This window comes from Gobio gobio (assembly GCF_949357685.1).
Source record: "Gobio gobio genome assembly, chromosome: 14".
NCBI classification, from domain to species: domain Eukaryota; kingdom Metazoa; phylum Chordata; class Actinopteri; order Cypriniformes; family Gobionidae; genus Gobio; species Gobio gobio.
The window spans coordinates 18,601,068-18,622,752 of NC_137107.1; the positions used below are offsets into that span (position 1 = coordinate 18,601,068).

Sequence of the window (21,685 nt, forward strand, 5' to 3'; positions counted from 1 at the left end):
TTTCGCGCTTTAACTAACAATAACACTCACAATTATGCCAACATGTCAGTTTTGTTGAGTATCCTCTTAAGAGCAGTCTTAAATGAGTTAAATAACGTTTAAATGAACGTAAAGAGTCGTGAGGAAATGAGATGCACGTGAGATCCGCTTCATGTGCGACATCGGAAGGCCTTAAAGTGACAGTGACCCTTTACGATGACATTAATGCAAAGAACAAAAGTAATAAATTACTCACTGCTCTTGACTAAAGAACTTTTGTAGCTTTAATAAGTATTTATCTATATTTATTTATTATTATTTTTTATTTATTATAATTTATGCAGTGCAAACTGTTTGTCAACTTTTCAATTTCTGTATAGTTCCTACTTATAGAGGTAGGAAGGGCACAGGTAGCCTACATATGCAATTTATTATGGATTTATGTGATGATAACTTTTAATGTAAGTGAATTAAAAACAGTTATATTTTTTTGAGGCCTAATACATGTTAATGTGTTTATTTATTGAAGTGTCAATGAAATGTTATTTCATAGAGACATCAGTATATAAGTATCATTGATACTGGCCTTAATTCATAAAAAGATGACATTAAACAAGTATTTAAAATATTATTTCTGTATGTTGTTTCTACATTAAACTAGAGAATAACTGTCAAATTATTACATTATAAAATATATTTTTAAAAAATGAAGTGTTTTTAATGGCGGTTAATCATAGAAAAATATGTGATTTAATGTAGTTAATTTGTATTTTCATAAAAAATTATGTATTAACATAATCCCTCCCCCCCCCCCCCCCATCGCAAATGTATGGAAGTTTGTTTCCGCCATAGATAGGCAAATAAATAAACAGGTCATTCGAACTTTTTATCTTGCAACTTTATAACTCGCAATTGCAAGTTTATATCTCACAATTCTGAGGAAACAGGTCATACTTAAGAGATATAACTCGCACTTTCTGACCTTTCCCCTCAGAATTGTCTACCTATTTCATTTTTTATTCGGTGTCAGAAAGCTTCCATACTGATGAATAAAGTAACGCTAGGCTACGCTTGTTAGCAGAAAAGTCTCGTTTAATCAAAATTTGGGTCGGTTATTTTTGAGAAGATAGGCTAGGCTACTATTTCAATGCAAAGTGCAGATAATTTGCAATTGTCATGCACTGTATCCTTGTAACATTACCTTTAAACACAACAAGACCACCATTTTCTGTTAAGACATAATACAATAGCTTACGTTTATAAAACCATTTTCATTCGTTTGAATTATATTTAGTGTTGTAAAGTCCAACGCCCCTTTGAATTGAATTGAAACCGATGATGAGTCGAGCACCCACCTGTTGAATGCTGAGGGAGTGACACCAAACTCCACTGAAATGAAATCCTGCATGAATCATTATTTTGGGGCCTAGCGAGGGTTAACAGACATCCCCTGGCCTGTGCAACAATGCTATTTTAACCTTTAACGTTAGCTAAAACCTCAGCGGTACTGTTGTCATAGAAACCATTACTTCTGAATATAGCTACCATCAAAGTTCTTAAAATCTCGCGCCAAACAACAGTGATGCGCTGCAATCAGGCTTCATTTGCAGCACCTGTTTCATTCTCAAGCCGAAAGGAAACTTTCGACCTTCGCTGTTTTTTCGTTTTTAGTCGGAAAGCCGTGAAGCTCTGTATATGTATTGTTTTTTATTTATGATTTCTTGAAGATGCAGAAACCCTTGAAGAAATATTTTGTAAACATGGACGAGTATTTGGCCAGCATCGGGCTCTACCGAAAAATGATGGCGAGAGACGCGTCCTGTCTGTTTCGAGCTGTTTCTGAGCAGGTAATTTGAGTAAATATACCTTAAAATAAGCTCAAACTGTACATTATTGTGTCACATTCAAAAGCTGTGAAAGTATAAATTCTTGAAAACCGTGTATGCTGTAGCATAGTTAAAACAAGTAGCTGAATGGCATTTTTATGATTTTACCTCACCTGTCCAGGTTTTTTGACAATATGCTGCTGAACTGATGTTTTTATTTTGTTATAAGCTTTACTACTCCCAGAATTACCATCAAAGAATAAGAAAACAGTGTGTCAACTTCATGAGGGCAAACAGATGTAACTTTGAACCTGTGAGTGAATTCAGACTACATCAACAAAACCTTTGTACAAACAGTCATTGAATTTTAAACATTTATAACATGTTGTTGTCTTGTTTTACCATGTGCTTCAGTTCGTTCAAGGATCTTTTGAGAAGTATTTGGAACGCTTGGAAGATCCCACGGTTGGCCATTAGGGTTTTTCATCTTCACAAAATATTAACATTTGCATATTATGTGTTTATTTGTTGTAGTTTAATGATTGGGCAGTTGTTTACTGTGTAATAATAACTGCCATATAAATGTAATTTACTGTCTTGTAATATCCTAAAATTCATAGGAAACCACAGGACAAGTGGAAATAAAAGCACTATCTTTAGTGTACAGGTATGCTTTGCATCTACTTTTTCTTAAACACTACTTTCTTTATTCTCTTTGATTGTTTGTTTGTTTTTTTAAATAGTTCACCCAAAAAGATTAATCTACTCCTTCATGTCGTTTCAAACCCAGTCTTTTTCTTCTGTGGAACATAAAGATAAAAGGATAATCTAGCGGCACTCTTCGATATGTTAAGAGGCCCCAAAATGACACACAAGTAGTCCATAATTCATGTGATAGTTTTGTGTGATGAACAGACCACAATTGTTAAACTGTTAATCTTCCTATCCACCAAAGACCTACAATGGACTAAAGGTGCATCATTACCCAAGTCAGTGGCACTACAATGAATATTTTTAGTGAATTATGTGTTTTTGGTTTGTTCCTCACACAGTTATCATATGACTTCAGAAAATGTGGAATAAAGTGCTCAAGTTGTGTGGACCGCTTTTAAGAGATGTATTTTGGAGCCTTACAGTCCTAGTCCTCATTCACTGGCTGAATCTGTAATCGCCCCCCTATTCCATCAAATAGGGCATTGTTTGAGGGGACAGCCCATTGTAGTGGTGTCCGAAATCATAGTGGACGTAATCGAGTGTACTCATTCTATCACACATTGCACCGCAATAATGAGTATACAGCTGATGTACACTCTACGGTTGTCCGTATTCGCTCACTCGTTTTAATTCACTCCGTGTGCTCTGTATTAGTGGACTAACGTAGGGAATAGTGATCGAGAGTTTAGGGGGTGATTTTTGCATTCAGACACTCTCTTTATATTGAAAAGAGGGTGTTCTTAAATTCACTTTTTGTGCTCCATGGAAGAAAACCCATAAAATGGCCCTAGAATAAAATGAGGTAAACTATTCCTTTTATATTTTGTAATGCATCTGAACTATACCTGTTTAAATATAATTTCATTTAAAATGTGTGTTTTTTGGGCCCAAATTCTCATGTGAGTGGTCTTCGGCACAGGCGGTGCTTTGTCATTTACAGGTATCCAGGTAAGCCGCCAACTGAGATTGCAGAGGAAGACAATTTGCCTAAGGTGAGGAATGTGTAAACTCTCTCTGTTCACATTCAGAGTTCTAATTCAATTTCATTTTTCATGTTGTTCCAAACCCGTAAGACCTTCGTTCATCTTCAGATCACAAATTAAGATATTTTGATGAAATCCAAGAGCTCTCTGACCCCTCCATAGACAGCAATTTAATTAACACTTTCAAGGCCCAGAAAGGTAGTAAAGACACTGTTAAAATAATCCATGTGACTCCAGTGGTTCAACCTTAATGTTATGAAGTGATAAGAATTATTTTTTGTGTGAATTGTTTTTTTAATATATAATCTAATATATAGTGCTGCGTTTACAATTTCTACATCAGAACACCGACTTGGCATTGGTTGTTGCATGCGTGTGATGCAGACGCAGGAGCTAGCCAATGGTCAGCTGCCGTTCTGCCGCTTCATAAAATTAAGGTTCTGGGCCTTGAAAGTGGTAGTTCAATTCTATGGAGGGGGTCAGAGAGCTCTCAGATTTCACAAAAATATCTTAATGTGTTCAGAAGATGAACGAAGGTCTTTCAGGTTGGGAACAACATCAGTAATTAATGACAGAATTTAAATTTTTGGGTGAACTAACCCTTTAAGTTTGGGGATATCTTTCTTGCTTACTGATAGCTGAATATTTCTGAAAGATTTGCCCCCCGTTTCACAGACAAGGCTTAAGCTAGTCCCAGACTAAAATGCATGTTTGCGCTGTTTTAACGGAAAGCAACTTACACTGGCATCTCTTAAAATATGTCAGTGCCATTTTGTTTTGTCTCAAGATGCACACCAGTAATGTGTTTTTTTTTTTTTTTTTTTTTTCTTCTTTTTTTCTAAGGCACGTTTATAAAAGCTACTTAAATGTCCTAATTAAACTAACCCTGTCTGTAAAACAGGGCCTTGATGTCATGAACCTAAGCGACAAGTTCTTCCATTAAAGCTGTCATTGTAGCCGTCTGGGAAGCTGGACCCCTGACTCCAGAAGTTACATAGTGACCTTCCAATGACAGAGGATCTGGTGGAATCCATCAGTACAAGTTATTTTAGGATATAACGGCCTGGTTTCACAGACGAGGTTTAGATTAAGCCAGGATTAGGCCTTAGTTCAATAAGGGCATTTCAGTATCTTTTATAAACATGCCTTAGAAAAACAACATTACTGTTGTGCATCATGAGACAAAACAATGGCATTGACGTATTTTAAGAGATGCTAGTGCAAGTTGATTTCAGTTAAAACAGCTCAAACATGCGTTTTAGTCTGGGACTAGATTTAAGCCTTGTCTGTGAAACCAGGGGAATATGTATCAAAGGGTGGGATGTTTGAGGCTGAGATCAAATTTTGGATGGCAGTATTCACACAGATTCTTCTGTTCTGCTTCCATCCACCAGATGGTATTCCTTTGTAATGTAGATGACATAAGATAAGAAATAAGATGATACATTTTAAGGTTTTTTTTTTTTTTTCCTTTTTTTCTTTAAGCATTGTTTTGTTGATAAAGTACTGCGTAATTTCTGCAGCATTCATTTAGGTTCCCAGCACATTTATCATCTTGAATTCCACCCCACAGATTTTGCTGTGTTGCTCAAACAACGGCCACTATGATGTTGTTTACCCCAAGAACTATCCAATGGATGCTGCAGTATGTCAGGGTGAGTTAACAGTTCATCAAGACAATATCCCATGTGTAATACATCATGAACAAGCGCAAATGGTGAACATTTTGTTCTGGATTGGATTGTAATTTTACCACAGTAGTGGAATGTTGTATATGTGGCATTTTCATTTTTTTCAGCCTTGTTGTATGAACTGTTATACTCTCGTGTTCTGGGAGTTGAGGAAGAAGAACTGCAGGTGGCGCTGGAGGGTTTCAAAGGAGGAGGACGACGATACAGAAACAGCCACTCTATGTGCAGTGAGGACGCTGGCTATGATACCCCAGAAGACCGCCCTCAGAGGTTTTCTCTTGTTGCCTGACTTTTTCGTAGCACACTTTAAGGATGTCTCTGTCTTCCTTCATCTTTCTCTGTCTTTGAAATCACCCCTGTCTATACCCTTAAATAGAGCACTATTTGAGGGAACAGCCATTTTTAGTGGTGTCCGAAAACATAGTGGACATTATCAAGTGCACTCATTCAATTCCATAATGCACCGCAATAAGTGTACAACCGATGTACACTCAACAGATAGAGAACACCCATAATGCACTGAGTTGCGCCGAATGAATTCACGCATCTGACCAGAAGATGGTCCTGCAGCTGAATCATCCATCAGTTTTCCAAACCGCTGGTCCAATATAGGTACAGCGTAATATCTTACAGATATAAATTCCTTTTTGAATCATTATTAAATTGTTTAATTATGCATAGTTTTCATGACTAAATCTTTTCATTACTACTGACTGGAGCTGCCAGTTTGCTAACTTTCAAATTATTATTAAACTGCAAGCATAAACTATGCAAAAGCTGCAGCCCTTCTGGTGCACTCAGTGTCTGAATTAATTCACTCATTTTCATTCACTTCTTCAAATGGACTAATGTAGGGAAAAGTGAGGGTATAGGGGGTGATTTCGAGCCTATAGTTTCCTTCTGATTATCTCTTAAATAAGTGTTTCATCATGGAAAAAAAAAAAAGTTTACTGCTCACACTTCTTGAGTATATATTGTAAAGAAATTGCACACCCAAAACAATTGTATTCTGTAATTTATCCATAAGATGTTCAGACCCATGTGAAACACAAAAAGGAGATGTTTAGTAGAATGTCTGAGCTGCTCTTTACTATACAATGAAAGTGAACGGAGACTGGGGATGACTAGCTCAAAAAATGCCACAAAAAGAAAACCACAGAAATAGTCCATACAACACATATATTTCTAAGGCATGTGAATTGATTTATGGAAACTTAACATGTACTTGTCAGTGTAGTGTGCATGACGCTAATTTCATCATCAGAAGAGTATGCACGTACTGTCCCGCTGGATTTTTGTAACCGTGCATGCTTGTACGCGCATGTCGCACATGTGCATTACATTTTATTTGCTGTAATTTAGTTTATCCGTGCAACCGTACTGTGGGGGCATCGATTCACAAGGTAGTCAAAGAAAACTGCATAGAACAGACCGGAACGCATGTAAGGTTCAGCGACAATGGAGGTTAGAAAGTACCTTACTTTTTACAAGTCTAGCATGAAAAGAATACAAAGATTTTTAAATGGGTTGTAACTCGTGGCGAGAGCTTGCTCAAAACTGTGCTTTGCAAGGCTGTGTGTTCTACTGTCCACATACGCTCGCGCACACGTAAAAAAAAAAGTATACTTTCGGCTTAATACTTCAATTTAATGCATATTTCCTGAATAAAAGTGTCAGTTAACAAAGGCTTGTTTGCATATTGCAAAAAAGCTATTTTGTTCTTTTAAACTTTATATTTGGCAAAGAATCCTGAATCCTTTGTCATCACAGAAATATTACATTTAAAACATTAAAAAGTTATGTGAAAACGTTCTTTAACATTCTTTAGTCTTCCACACAAGAAATCCATGAGAGTTTTAAAACATGAAAATTCGGTTGACTCTTCTTGTAACTACTTCGGAAAAGTTCCAAAAAAAAAAGGAAAAAGAAAGAAAGGGGATTGTTATAGTGTGAAAATGTCCGTTTGTGCTTTTTATTACTTGTTTCAGAGAAGAATGGGAGTCGAGTGGTCACTGCCGCTCAGAAGACAAAACCAGAGCTGGAGCCGAGGACCAGAAGGTGGCTAAGACCGTAATTTAAAAGATTAAGATGTATTTGTATTCATCAGCATTTGACATACACTCTCTGCTCCAGGCCACAGAAGGGTCAGGAAAACTGGTTCTGCCGTACAAGGTACTAAAGGCCTTAGAGCCTGAGCTGTACCGCAACGTAGAGTTTGACGTGTGGCAAGACAGCCGCAAAGGTCGGTTTGCTTTACTTCAGTTACATTTTAAGAGCATTAATGACTCTTATACTATTCAGGTGGTACTGCACATTGGTGGTGGTTGAGGAGATTCCCCTCTTCTAAATGTAAAATGCCTTGAGGACCCAGAAAAGCGCTATATAAATGAAACTTATTGTTATACTAAATTAGTACTGATTCCCATGTTGAACCATCATTCAGTAGAAAGTGCTGCTGATGTAAAATAAATAAATGCAAATTGATACTCTTGTGAAGTATTTAAACATCATAGTAATGTTTTACTGAATGTAACGCATGCTACTATTGGATTGTGGATTGTGCTGAATAGGCATCATAAAAATTTATAATTAACTATATTTGTTAAATGACCTGGATATCCATGTTTTATGATTTACCCCAAATATCCTTGAGAATATGACCACATGCAACTTATGAGCAGACCAGTTGGTTTTACTAAGCCAATTGATGCTATCTCTAACGTGCAGTATGTTCAGAGAGATCTTCCTTTTTTTTTTATATGTGCATAATATTATTATTGTGATGTGCTTTGTGATGATCCTGTGTTATAGAGCTACAGAAGACTGATTACATGGTGTTTGCTGGCAGACAGTACTTTTTAGGAGATAAGTGTCAGGTGGGACAAAACCTTTCATCAGGTTTAAGTGTTAACATTATTGCAAATTGGAGTGCCATTGTCGCACCTCATTTGATAATACAAACCAGTTATGTATTTTTCAATAAGAATTAATTTCCCCACAGCCCCCATCAGACTCGTGTTTTTCTTCCCCCAGGTCCGCTTGGATCCAAAAGGGAAGTACTACAATGCTTTCATTCAAGAAGTAGGAAGTCACACCACTGCAGTAACCGTGTTCATTGAGGAGCTCGCAGAAAAGTAAGCTATGTCCATCTGTGCTTTCTCACAGGCAAATGTCCCTGAGAATCTCTAAACATCATCTTTAACTCCTCTAGGCACCTGGTTTCCTTGAGCAATCTGAAGCCAGTGAACCCTGTGCCAGCCTGGAACATCACACCGAGCAGAAAGGGAAACTCCTACAACCATCCAGAGCAGTACAGTGGAGAACTAGGTCTGACTCTTTCCAACTTCATTTGTGTTGGGATATACAGTCCTTGAGTTTTATCATTTAGTTGATTTCTTATTTTGAGCATTTGATCTTATTAAATGTGTATGTATATAAAATTGTCCATTTACAGATTTTTCCTATTATTTATGTGAATATGCAATGATGGTGTAATCTTAATGAACTGCATATAATAATTAAATACTTTATAAATAAAATAAGTGTCATTTCAAATAGTATAATAGACAAAATGGCCAAATATTGGCTTGGTACACGGTTTATATAGATCTATTACTGACTTATCAGTAAGACGCATGAATAGAGCAAGCTAAGTCATATATATTTATAGAGCGCTTTTCACAATTTTCAAAGCAGCTTTACTGAATTGTGTTCATGTTTATAATATCTTAATGTCTTCATGATTTATAGTCTCATTTAGCAGATTAGAGCTGTGCGATTTAATATACATTTTGTGACAAATAGCCTGCAACTAACGATTATTTTGATTATTAAATAGTTGGCAGATTATTTCTTTGATCAATCAGACAAAAAAAATCAGCTGAGATTTTCTATATTGTGTGTAATTCTTCGCATGAGTACAGTATGTATGCATGTAAAGTTGGGTGTTTACAACTTTTAATATATCGCTGGGCAAGCAGATGCTACAGTACATACCGATTAATGTAAGTGTACTGTATGCACCCGTGTAAAGTTGGATGTACTTATACTAGTTGCATATTTGGTTAATTATTAATTTATCTGGTGATTTGAGAATTGAGGTTTTGTTGTAATGACAACAATCAGGTTATGAAAGTTTTCCTCTTTAAAGACCCAGAGATGCGCGGACGCCGACGGTTCTTCAAGAAGCCACGTGGTAAGGAGATGTTGATGGCAGTGTCTTTCAGTCGTCCTCAGCCTGGCTTACCTCCCCGTCTGCAGCCTGGGCCAGGAAACATTTATCCTGTCCGTTCTCCAGGGGTGCACGGTCCCGCTCCACCTCCTGCAGGCCTGGCCTATGAACACTACCGACCCCACCCTCCGCCTAGACCACCGCGTGGGTACGGCCCACCCAGGTTAGACACAATTATTTATGGTCCATTATTTGTTGTTTTATCTTCTAACCCAGTCCTGTTCCTGGAGATCTACCTACCTGCAGGGTTCTGATCCAACCCTGATCAAACACACCTGTCTGTAATTAATGGGTACATAACACGCACAGTTTCTGCCAATCTCATGTTAATCTTGAGTACCTATAGAGTAGTATTGCATCCTTCAGATCTCCGAATAATCTTTAGTTTTATCATATTTATAAAAGACAGATACACTGTACAGATTCTTTCTGAAAACAGTCGAGCTTGTGGAGGCGTGCACGAGAGCGCGCACACACGCATGTGGCATTATCCATGGATAACTTTCGATTCACTATATGTTCGTGTTGTTTACATTTATATGCACTTACGCGCCGATTACCAACAAAACAGACATTTGTTGCAGTTTCGACTCATGACCGGGAACAAGCACTTGCAGAACTCCGTTGCTGCTTCGGAAAAACAAACCGCATCCACTGTTTCCTTAACGCTGGGTTATTTGGGAAGCTGAACTAGGTTATCTTTCCCTCACAGCCAGAAACACACTTCTTTAGTGACATTGTTGATTTTGTGGTCTAAAATCAAAATGACAGTGTTGCCGACGGCTTCCGTAACCCAAACGACACTCGTTGATGGCCATGATCTTGCTCTCGCTCTGGTTTGTGCGAACGCGGTCATCCGGAAGAAGTGCCCATACTAGGAATTCCGCCCTTTATGATATCCTACAGGGCCATACTCGAAAAAAAACGTTCCGAGATGTATTTAAATTCTGAAGGAGTGTATTTGGCACAGAAATACTGTCATACGTCTAACTCGGTTTTTTTTTACATTTTGGCCATGTTTAGCATGAGAATCCAACTCTTTAACAGTGTAAATAAGTCACAATGCATGAAATGGCATTAGAACATATCCCCCCCCCCCCCCCCCCCCCCTTTAAGTTTTCCTGAAAATCTTATTTGGCTGGTTCAGTTATTTTTGATCAGGACTGGAGCTGAACTTTGCAGGAAGGTAGATCTCCAAGAATGGGATTGGGCACCCACTGTCATACAGTAGTTATCATAAGTCCTTTCCTTACTCATTGCATGAATCTTTTTTTTTTTTTGTGGTTCTTTTGCCACATATCTGTTTTTGTCAGAAGTCCGGCCCGATTCCTGAACAGACACCATCTTATTGGACCAGACATGGCCTATTATCCCAGCCCTAGCAAGCGCTGCTACCAGAGTTTTGATAACTACTCTTTCAGGTCACGGTAGGAAAGCATTCACTTTAACATGTAAATAAAAAAATAGATAATGCTATAAATGAGACAAACTATAATTTCTCTTCAATATAAAATGTTCGTCTATTGTGTAACTGCATGGTTCTGAAAGTTAGGATAATGTGCATGCATTTCCTGTTGAAATGGGAATTTTCATTAGCCTTTTTAGTTTGCCTCACAACCTTCCATTTGACAGCTTGTTGCATAGAAAACAGCAATGAAGTCATTTTCTAAATTATTTACTTCCAGCTTCTTCCTTTTCAAATCAATTGATTTCTGGGAAAAGCAATGTAGGGGTGTAATCTTCTGGAGGGCCAATATCCAGCAGAGTTTAGCTCCACAAGAATGTGGCCCCGCAACCCAATAAACCAATGACTTCTCAGGTAGCATTTGTGTTCCAAGGGACCCCCAAAACTGATTTTGTACTGCTTCTAAAGCATAACGGTCTAATGATCTACATTCTAAAACAAAACGGAAAGGGCATTAGTCATAACCAAGCAAACATTTAATTACCCCAATACTAAATTCTTTAAGAATAAATTTGGCAAAACACGCATTTATACACAAACTAACTGCCAGATGCATCTTTCAGACAGCATATTTTTTCTTCAGCTCAACTGTCATGGACCCGCACGCACAGGATAGTGGGAGATTCATAGGCAGCTAAGGATATGCTATGCTGCCTTCAAAAATTGATTCGATGAAGGTATCTCAGTGGAGAGGATGTGACGTAATCATCCTACCTTCAGATTCTGCCTGTGATGGCAGCATTTTTCAGGTTTCAGAGACCGTTGAAGAACTGAGGGTTTTATTGGACAAATTTATATATTCCAATGTGTGTAAGATGAGTCCTTAATATTTTTGACACCATTAATTAACACGATATCGATGTTTTGAATATCACGGTTATTATTATCGATGTTTTGAATATCGAGATTATCGTCAATACCAGTATATCACGACACCCCTACTTTTCAGTACACTTTACTCAGTATAATAATTTTTATAAGATCTCGCAAGATCTTTCAGTTGCATTTTTTTTTTTACTCCGAGAACATCCTTTAATTAAACTGCTAGCAAAGCGAGTTAAAATTGTGTATGTATAGAAGGAGTCGACGGCAGATGCACTCTCTGAATAAAGAGTGCCTGAGTTGTGTTCCTGAGCCAGGAGAGGAAACCCAAGACATGGAGGGAAGTATCACCTTCTATGAGATTGAGGAGACTGATGAGAGTGCCTTCTCACCAATACAAGTGAGAGACCCAATTCTACTTCATTAACACTTGGGGGTTTTAAGATCTTTCACACCTATAACGATATATTAGCGTTCACACCAGTGTACTGTTACATTCTGTTTACTAGAAGTGCACTCTGCTGCTTTAAATGCTTGAGCTTCTTAAAGTCAAGTGATTGTGTTTTTATCATTCATCAGCTGGGGAATCATTCTGAAAAGGAATCCAATGATATAGTTCCTGTGTCATGTATCGTTATAGTTGTGGTGTGGATTTCACTATTGTAGAATTAGAATGATCATTAAAACTTTATAGTTTATGTCCTTGGTGTGAACAGGCTTTTATGCTAAGATCACTATTCTGTCCATCTCGCTGTTTATCTGAAGGGTCAAGCAGTCTCCAGCCCCATGGTTCCAGGGGCCACTGCTTACTGGGTACCAAGAGTTCCCAGTCCAATCCCTCCCTCAGGCAAACAGCCAATGACATCATCAGAGGAGGACCCTGATGAGAGGAGTACTGCTGGGGACCAAGGTACAGCCAAAACCTTGCAAGTGTGGAGTCGCTGCATATGCATGTTGTTTGCTTCTGAATGTCTCATCATGGCTCTGTGTCAAAACCAAATGAGCTGACTCGCTGACAACCTGGTCAGGTTTTCCTACCATCTTTTTTTTTCCCATCACCATGTCATTTTAGGAGCTTGCAGTACATTCAAAATAAGAGTGTAGGGAGGCAGAGTGAGAGTTTGTAACACCCTGTCTTTTTTTTTATAAAATCCAACGCACTGGGGAGTTAACTTTTTTCGGGTGTGTTGGTCTCACTTTCATTTGTCTTTGACATCAGATTTTGTGGCAGTAGTAGCTACACACTGCTATTTCATATGATGAGTGACAACCAGCCACCTACTAGATTGGAGTGTCAATCAGTACAGTCACTGGATTATTTACTAGGGGTATGACGATACACTTAGCTCACAAGATGACTAGAGTGAAAAATATGACTGGATAAGTAGTTTATTATTCTACTAAATGTCACAAAATGCAAAACAATGCATTTAACTTATCATTTAACTAATTTAGGTTTGTCTCTAACAATTATTTTGTTAATCAAGTAATTGGTCGATTATTTTGACAATTGAGTAATAGGTCTATTTTATTACCACAAAAAAATATAATGTTGTTGCACTTTACAGCATGATCAAATCCTTGTATAATATTGGCCAAGCAACATTTAAATCATGTGTCCACTTAATCTTTAATATGTGGCCACTTCTTTACAATATAAATGCTACAGCCACTGTAATTTCTTAAACGAGAACATCAAACCCATCAAAAGTAGACATGAAAACATGCAAACTCAGAGCGTCGGTTTAAACGTTCATTTTCAAATCACGATGAACAGTTTGAATGTTTAGAAACATACTGATGTATTGTCCCGTGTTAGTGTAGGTTTGTAAATGATAGCACTATGCTATTTTATGATTTTTAAATTGTTTTAGTATGTTAAACTGTGCAGCCTTAGAAAACAATCTAATAAATGTGGTTCATGGATTCTTGTCCATGTAATGCACCACTTCAGTATTGAATTTAACCCGGTATTTAATCAAGGAATCATGACAGCCCTACACTAATCATCTTATGAATGTCACATCAGTTCAGCTTTCTGACTATGAATGATCATATGCAGTAAAAGACCGAACAATATAATGCAAGCACTGTAAAAGTCTTTGCCACAAACTCAACTCGGTCATGCTGATATTGCAAGGCAGCTTTTCATCTCGACGTTTTAATATCACGAGATCTCGACACACCCCTATTATTTACGATATTATCATATGTATAGTATTAACATGATATTTATCATCTATCGGCGCTTCTGGCAAATTGCGACACTTCTAGTCATCAATATTTGTGCTACAATACATTTGTTGCTGGAAGGAACTATTACTATAATAGACTTTCATCACTTGTCCATGTTGTCAAATCTGTCTCTAATAATTGTAAGTTCCATTGACAAGAATACCGAAAGAAGTTATTTTACCCAGTGTCATCTTCCATTTTAGTGTACAACATGTACTGAGAATTAGTTCTCTATTTGCCACTTCAGTTAAAGCTGCAGTGTGTAGTATTTATGAGGATCTATTGACAGAAATGCAATATAAAATACATAACTATGTTTTCAGTGTTGTATAAAGACCTTACATAATGTACCGTTATGTTTTTATTACCTTAGAATGAGCCATTTTTATCTACATACACCGCTGGTCCCCTTACAGTAAAGTCGCCATTTTGTGCCGACATGTTTCTACAGTAGCCCTAAACGGACAAACTGCTCTACACAGTGCTAGCTACTCTCTGCTTAAGGCCTTTGCACACTGCATCCGAAATTCGCATGTGAAATTTTCGCACGTCAAAAAATAAATTCGACCTCACGTTATGTCAATCACGCTTGCACACTGCCTCCGAAACTTTCGTCCGTCAAAAAAAAAAATTGGAACAGGTTCGATTTTCTGCGTTTTTCGCATCCGTTTTAGCCATCTACAGTGCTGATGCCCAACCTAAAACTGCTGGCAATGGTGGTGAATGAATCGCCAGTGCTCCTCAGATACCTACAAATATATATACAAATATTATTGTATCAAAAATACTACAATATCACAGCTATAATTATAGCACACTAACTCTCTGTAAACCGTGTGTGTGTGTTTGCGCCTAGACACTGCCAGTCTCTGTTCAGGATTGGAAATTGGTGGTCTTCTTTTTAATATGTGGCTCCAGTATCGCTAGCAAAGCATCAAACGGAGCCACTGACATTCAACTTTAAATCGGTCTGGATAATCCGCAGCTCCTTGATAAGGTGGAAGACGGCATTTTGTGTTTTGCGTTTTTTTTCGTAACGCATTCATTCATACGCATCAGACTCAATGTGCAAGGTCTCTGTGCGTGCCAAATTTTTCGGATCACGAATACGAAAAAACGCATGCGAAAATTTCGGACTCAGTGTGCAAAGGACTTTACTCTGACATCTTTGTCCTGTCGGCCACCGTAGCATCTCTCTGCTTTGAAAGTGTGGGAAGAGCGGTGGGTGGTTGCAATTTGCAACCTCACTGCCTGATGGTGCTAAAAATTACACACTGCACCTTAAGTCCATGAATAAAACATGCACATTGTTCAGGTGACTCTCATAGATGGGAAATCTAAACTCAAGCGCGCACAAAAGAGTTGTTTTACTAGCTACAGTTTGAAACAGCCTTTGCTTTGGAATTATTCATATGATCCCGAAAGTGCTGTCTTGATTAGCAGCTCACTAGGCTTTATCATAGCCCATATGTGTTATGATGAATTGGTGGTTAATTTTAACTGTTTTTCTTGACTAGGTGAATACTCTGAGGAGTACCTCTACTCTGCCGCAGGTTAGTTCATTAACTGCTCCAATGTTAGTAATTTCAGCATTATGCTCTTGTCAGTATCCTGTGTGCATTGATATAAAAAAAAAAAACATGTTTCTGTATTGCAGAGGCAGGATATCAGAATCCATCTGTGTATGCAGCAGCGGCAGAGGCTACCGCCAACCTGGTACTGTCTTCTAGATTTCTTCATTTGTCAAAGATGTCCACCAAAATGCTAATACTGTATATGACATGAGTTCCAGTGGGAGAACATGGAGTAGATGTGCTCTCACAGCTCTTCACAATCTCTCCTAATCCAACTTTTTTCCCCTTCCTTTGAGAATATTCAAAATGGGACTTGGTCATTAGATTGCTTCTGTGCAAAAATATAATATAAAATGCAGTCTATTATAATACTTAAACTGATTAACATAAAATTTCTATTTAAAACGCTCTCATTTTGAGTTTTAATGTATTTTGCAGACCATTCAAGAAGGAAGTTCTCGTGCCGGGTCACCACAAGAGGGTGTCGCCACCTACAGTTACTCACAACAGGCATGCTTTGTTCATGGTTCTCATAAAATTGGTACACAATTGTGTTCATCCTCTTCGGATGGGACATGTGCTGAATCTTTTCAGGTGGTAGTGAAGTCATCTGTCCTTTCCTCTTCTCAACAAATCAATTCTGCCCCGGCTGCAATCTTCACTTCAAACTCTTCCTCTTCATCCACCGGGAGCTCTCAGACCCCTCCAAACCCGCTGCAGCCCAACAGCATCTTAACCCCGGGACAGCCGCCACCCCAGAATGTTCTGGGCAGGCCTGGTATACAGTTCGGATTTTCTTTATTTTATAACAGCGGAATAAAGTTAGCAAAGATGATAAATTAATACACTCATCCTCTGTATTTTTCCATGATGACCAACCAAGCAGTTCCGTGGTTTGTGAATGAGCTGGGAGAGCCGGTCGCCCTGGCACCTCCTCCACCCTACTCTTATGACCCCAATGGTAGTGATCTTCCAAGAGGTCAGAGGGAACCACTTCCTTATGTAATTATATCCTGCATATTTTTTTTTTTTGTATTTACCTTTTTCTTTTTTCCCTCCTTAGATTACAAAGTGCTTCAATACTACTACAATCTAGGGGTTCAGGTAAGGTTTTTAATCTCCACATTGTCACCTCTAGAGATGCATAGCTTATGTAATATACCGCACTATAAATAAGGCAAGGTTTTAGGATGCTATGCTTAATTATAAAACAAAAGCAGCATGATAAAAGGCTAGGGATGAAAGGCTTCCATTTAGTAACTATTAAATGCAGTTAATTCTTATGAGCTTTAAAGGCAAAGTTCACACAAAAACGAAAACTGGTTCAGTGCATCGAGGTCAGATGCAAGTGAAAATGTGAATACACTGGAGAGCTCCTTTTTATAGTTTGAAATTTTAGTTGAAATTCGAATTGAAAGATTTGTTTCATGTTTAAAACTGTAAAGTTACATGCTTTAAAGCAATCTATTGTATAAAGTGCTATATAAATAAACATGCCAAATTGCACTCCAGTCAAGTCATGTAGCAAAAGTGCTATGTAAATAAACATGACTTGACTGGAGTGCCAAATTGCATAGCTCATGCAAACCTATCCACAGCTCTATTTTCAGAAGCTTTCTTAACTGCTTTTCAAGTTGTTGTTTTTTTTTGTGATCGTAAGAGGAAAGCGCACCGCTCATACACTTATTGCCAAAAGTATTGGGACACCCCTCCAAATCATTGAATTCAGGTGTTTCAATCACTTCGATGGCCACAGGTGTATAAAATCAAGCACCGAGGCATGCAGACGCTTCTACAAACATTTGTGAAGGAATGGGTCGCTCTCAGGAGCTCCGTGAATTCAAGCGTGGTACCATGATAGGTTGCCACCTGTGCAATAAGTCCATTCGTGAAAACTCTCACTACTAAATATTCTACAGTCAACTGTTAGTGGTATTATAACAAAGTGGAAGCAATTAGGAACAACAGCAACTCGGCCACGAAGTGGTAGGCCACGTAAAATCACAGAGCGGGTCAGCGCATGCTGAGGCACACGGTGTGCAGAAGTCGCCAACTTTCTGCAGAGTCAATGGCTACAGACCTCTTTAGATTAGCTCAAGAACAGTGTGTAGATAGCTTCATGGAATGGGTTTCCATGGCCGAGCAGCTGCATCCAAGCCTTAAGGCCACTACATACTCCGTGAGAACAGGGAAAAAAGTTTTCGCTCCCAGGGCTACAAGAACAAAATTACGTCATTTTGTTCTCTGAGCCCTGGTTTGTGAGTTCTCGCAGCTTGTTCTCGACACATCGTCTGAGCAGAACTTTTTTCTTGTGGGTCTCCGAGAACTATTGTGTGATTAGTCAGAATCTTAAAGTGGGCTGGGTTAATGCGGAGAAACGGAAATGTTCGGCATTTCTCGTAAAGTATGGAATGTCCTGGCCAGAACGAACTTTGTTCTTGCCACCTTGAGAAAACGAACAAATTTCTTTGTTCTTGAGGAGTATGTACCAAGCTTTACATCACAAAGTGTCGGATCCAGTGGTGTAAAGCATGCCGTGCAGTTTGGTAATGGCCCCTTCCTGTTCCAAGCAAGGTCCATAAAGACATGGATGAGCGAGATTGTGCAGGCCAGTCAAGTTCCTCTACACCAGAGTCCTGACCTCAACCCGATAGAACACCTCTGGGATGAATTGGAGCGGAGACTGCGAGCCTTCTCGTCCAACATCAGTGCCTGACCTCACAAATGCGCTTCTAGAAGAATGGTCAAATTCCCATAAACTCACTCCAACTCTTCTGGGAAGGCTTTCCACAAGGTTTAGAAGCTGTTATAGCTGCAAATTAAACGCTACTGATTAAGAATGGGATGTCATTAAAGTTCATGTGCATGTAGATGCAGACGTCCCAAAACTTTTGGCAATAGAGTGACATTTAGAGGAATATGTAAATACACTATAAGCAGTGTGGACAGTGTTGAGATGTTCTCTAACAGTAAACAGCTGCAAAGGTATTTTTTATAAGGTATTATAAGTGAGTTCACTGCAAGTATATCGGGGGCTTTACTCGCCATCAATTTTCATCATGTTTACAATAACTTTAAACATTTTCATGCAAGCCTAATGGTTAAGTCAGCAGCAGAGTTATCAACAAAATCAAGCATTTTGCAACTGCAGTTAGAGTTTTTCCTCTTTTCCACCTCGCTTTTATATTGCTTATGATATATTGCTACTCGGGGCGGCAATTGCTTGAATGGTGGGTTCATAATTTTTATTAATAATGAAAAACACAACAAAACAGTACAATGACAAACATGCTTGTATTAAACATGGAACTTTGATTAGCAAAACGAATAAGCACAGCATACACCATACTATGTAGGTTCCCTATTAGCATTGGGTTTAGCATTTTTTTTTTTTTAGAGTTATATGGGTTTACATTTTATAGCAATTTCAAGAGTTAATAAAAATATGTAATTAAATTAAGTTTTATTTTCATAATGTAAGGAAAACTGAACTCTGAGGCAACACTGTGTAATATGCACCCGTCATTTACTTCGCAAATATTTGCGCTGTGAAATGTTGACGTGTAGGCTATGTTGTTCTGCTGTCGTATCATTAAATTACTTTTATTACATCAATATAGCCAAAAGTTTAAAATGGCGATATCCGTTTCAGTAAAATGTAGGCCTATGTGTATATGGTGCTTGAATATAGAGACCAGACGGATGCCGTTTTACGCAACAGTATCATTTCTCTTCTCACTCACACAAAACTGATTCAATATTCCTCAAAATGAATAAAAACGCACAATGGCAAACCTGTAATAATGAAATAATATATAAAGCAATCCAAACATACTTTATGGTTTTAATTCTCCCCTAATCTACCAGTGTCTTTGCAACTGACAATGACCAAATAGAACCTTACAAATGTCACCATCTTCATTTTTATTTTTGTTGCAAAAATTTGTGTTGAACTTTTATTCTACATTCATTTGTTTTGATATCTGGAAAGGCAGCAAAGCTGAACGTTGTCCATGTTGCACCCTCTACTGTGCGCATATGAATTTGTATTTCTTGTAGCATAACATGCATGTATAAAAAAAAATCTGAATCAGAATGTTTTTCCTCTTCTAGAAAGTAATGGAAAAGCAAAAGATTTAGTCCAACAGCAGTAAAAATAACTTGCATTTGCTATGGTCTCCCATATAGCAGTTTACTTCACTATGGTTTACTTCAGCTGTTACGTATAATGTACATCTGATTATTAATTCACCATTGAGCTTTCAGTCATTGTACACACCCTTGAAAAGCACTGGCTGACACTGCTTGAAAGTGCTGGAAAAGTGTTTGAATTTAACTCTTAAAAATCTGTATGAAGCCTGTAACTAAAACTATTATTAAATGTGTTAATTGAAAGAAAGTTGAAATTAAAATAAAATGTAAATATTAGATGAAAAACTTAATCAAAGTTGAAGCACTGAAATTACTAACTGGAAATTAATCGGCTAAAACTAAAATGGAAATGAATTAAACCTAAATGGTAATATAAGAATATATATACTAAAATCTATATTAGGGACAAATAAATATATTTTCTTTTTTTTTTCTTTAACTGTCAGATACAACTATTTGGTTGTACATGTGTGTGTGTGTGTGTGTGTGTGTGTGTGTGTGTATATACTGTAGTTGTACCACCTGACATGGAAAGTGTACCAACCTACAGCTTTAAAACTACTGTGATTTTATAAAAAATGGTTTCAAACCTAAAATGTATATTTTTTATAATCTTGTTTTATTTATTAAGACACTATTTTAAATAGTTTTCTTAGTCTGTTCATTTGTTCGGACAGTTTCCCCACCTGACATTTTGGGTGTTTAATATACCAAAACATATAATGATTTTTATTTAAATGTACTAAAAATGAATTCAAACTAAATAGGTGTTATAGAATAGTGAGGCATTTCATGAATTTATCAAATTATTTTAAAAAGAAATGATTCACTTGTTGTTGTCATTGACCCATTAGTATATAAATAATATTAAAATTTCAGCAGATACCTAATAATGTGACTTGTACTAATGTACTTTTAATTGCTTTTATATGTGGCATACCAGTGTTTTTGTATTTCTTCCAGTGGTATCAGCAGAGTTACTGGCAATCTATGATGCACATGCAGCAGGTGTATCAGCAGCCAGCCGCAGACGCTCAGTTCCAGCAGTACTCGAGCGGCGTTCCTACTGCTGACCACACAGTTCCCCAGGCCTACCCTGATCATATCCGCACGTGCCCCCATCCACAAGGAGACATGCCCAGCAACGGTCAGCGTCCCTCCTCTATTGCTACCACCACAAACCTCCACACTCTCAGCTGGCACATTGAGCTTGTCAAACAGTCTACTCTTTTCTACACTGTACACTCTCACCCATGCCCTCCTCTCCTCAGGCACCTCTCTGGCTATGGAAACCCCTCCCACGGTGGTCCCCGGCACGGTGTTCTACCCCTTGGTGCAGGAGCAGTGCGGCCAGCCGCCCCTTCACCCCAGCTATGAGCCCTACGTGCCTGTGCTTTCCACAACCTATCACTACCTCACGCCCTGGACTCACGGTGCTGGTTCTGGTCCTCATCCCCGCATCCACCACGCCACATACTGCCCCTCTTCCTCTCACTCCCCCGTCAACTACATCACCCAGACCCACCCCACCCATCTTTCACACTCACAGTTTGTCTAAGTATTGTTTACCAGCAGAAATGTTCTCGTTTATGTTGTTCAGTTGTTAGTTCTATATTGTTTTCACAGACGTATGGTTATTGAGGGATCCTGCAGTGTTACTCGGTACATGAATATAAAGGCAGGACAGAGATGTGCTTTACCACCCCGCACTGTCTCTCCCAAATTAACATAATTTCACTCCAATTTAATAAGCATATATATTGGATCCTCCCCCTCCCTCGATTATTTGTGGATTTTTAAAAGACTTGATTCTAAATGTAATTAGAATTCACTTCTCATTTGTTTTTACAAATGTTTGCACGCTTCCAGAATGTAGTCGTTTAGCAACACACCAGGAGTTCAAGCCTTAGGAAACCATTGTCTGTTGTTTTTTCTATGTAAAAAAAAAAATCACTTATTGTAGCTGCACAAATAAATAAAAAAAGAAACCAAATCAAATTGTTTCCAAATCCA

The 21,685-nt window shown here is 38.1% G+C and overlaps 1 protein-coding gene across 1 annotated transcript; it reads left to right on the plus strand.

Moving 5' to 3' along the window:
• Positions 1-1,706: 1,706 nt before the first annotated feature.
• Positions 1,707-21,230, plus strand: alg13 (ALG13 UDP-N-acetylglucosaminyltransferase subunit; the record flags this gene model as incomplete). Its single annotated transcript, XM_079834527.1, has 25 exons — positions 1,707-1,826; positions 2,035-2,118; positions 2,220-2,270; positions 2,426-2,472; positions 3,439-3,511; positions 5,076-5,157; positions 5,301-5,463; positions 7,182-7,251; positions 7,327-7,435; positions 8,005-8,069; positions 8,227-8,327; positions 8,405-8,520; positions 9,344-9,388; positions 9,491-9,587; positions 10,738-10,851; positions 11,967-12,111; positions 12,477-12,621; positions 15,464-15,499; positions 15,604-15,662; positions 15,959-16,030; positions 16,115-16,298; positions 16,404-16,499; positions 16,584-16,624; positions 20,636-20,819; positions 20,944-21,230. 25 exons carry the CDS (start codon positions 1,707-1,709, stop codon positions 21,228-21,230), a joined length of 2,586 nt encoding a protein of 861 aa, XP_079690653.1.
• Positions 21,231-21,685: the final 455 nt, after the last annotated feature.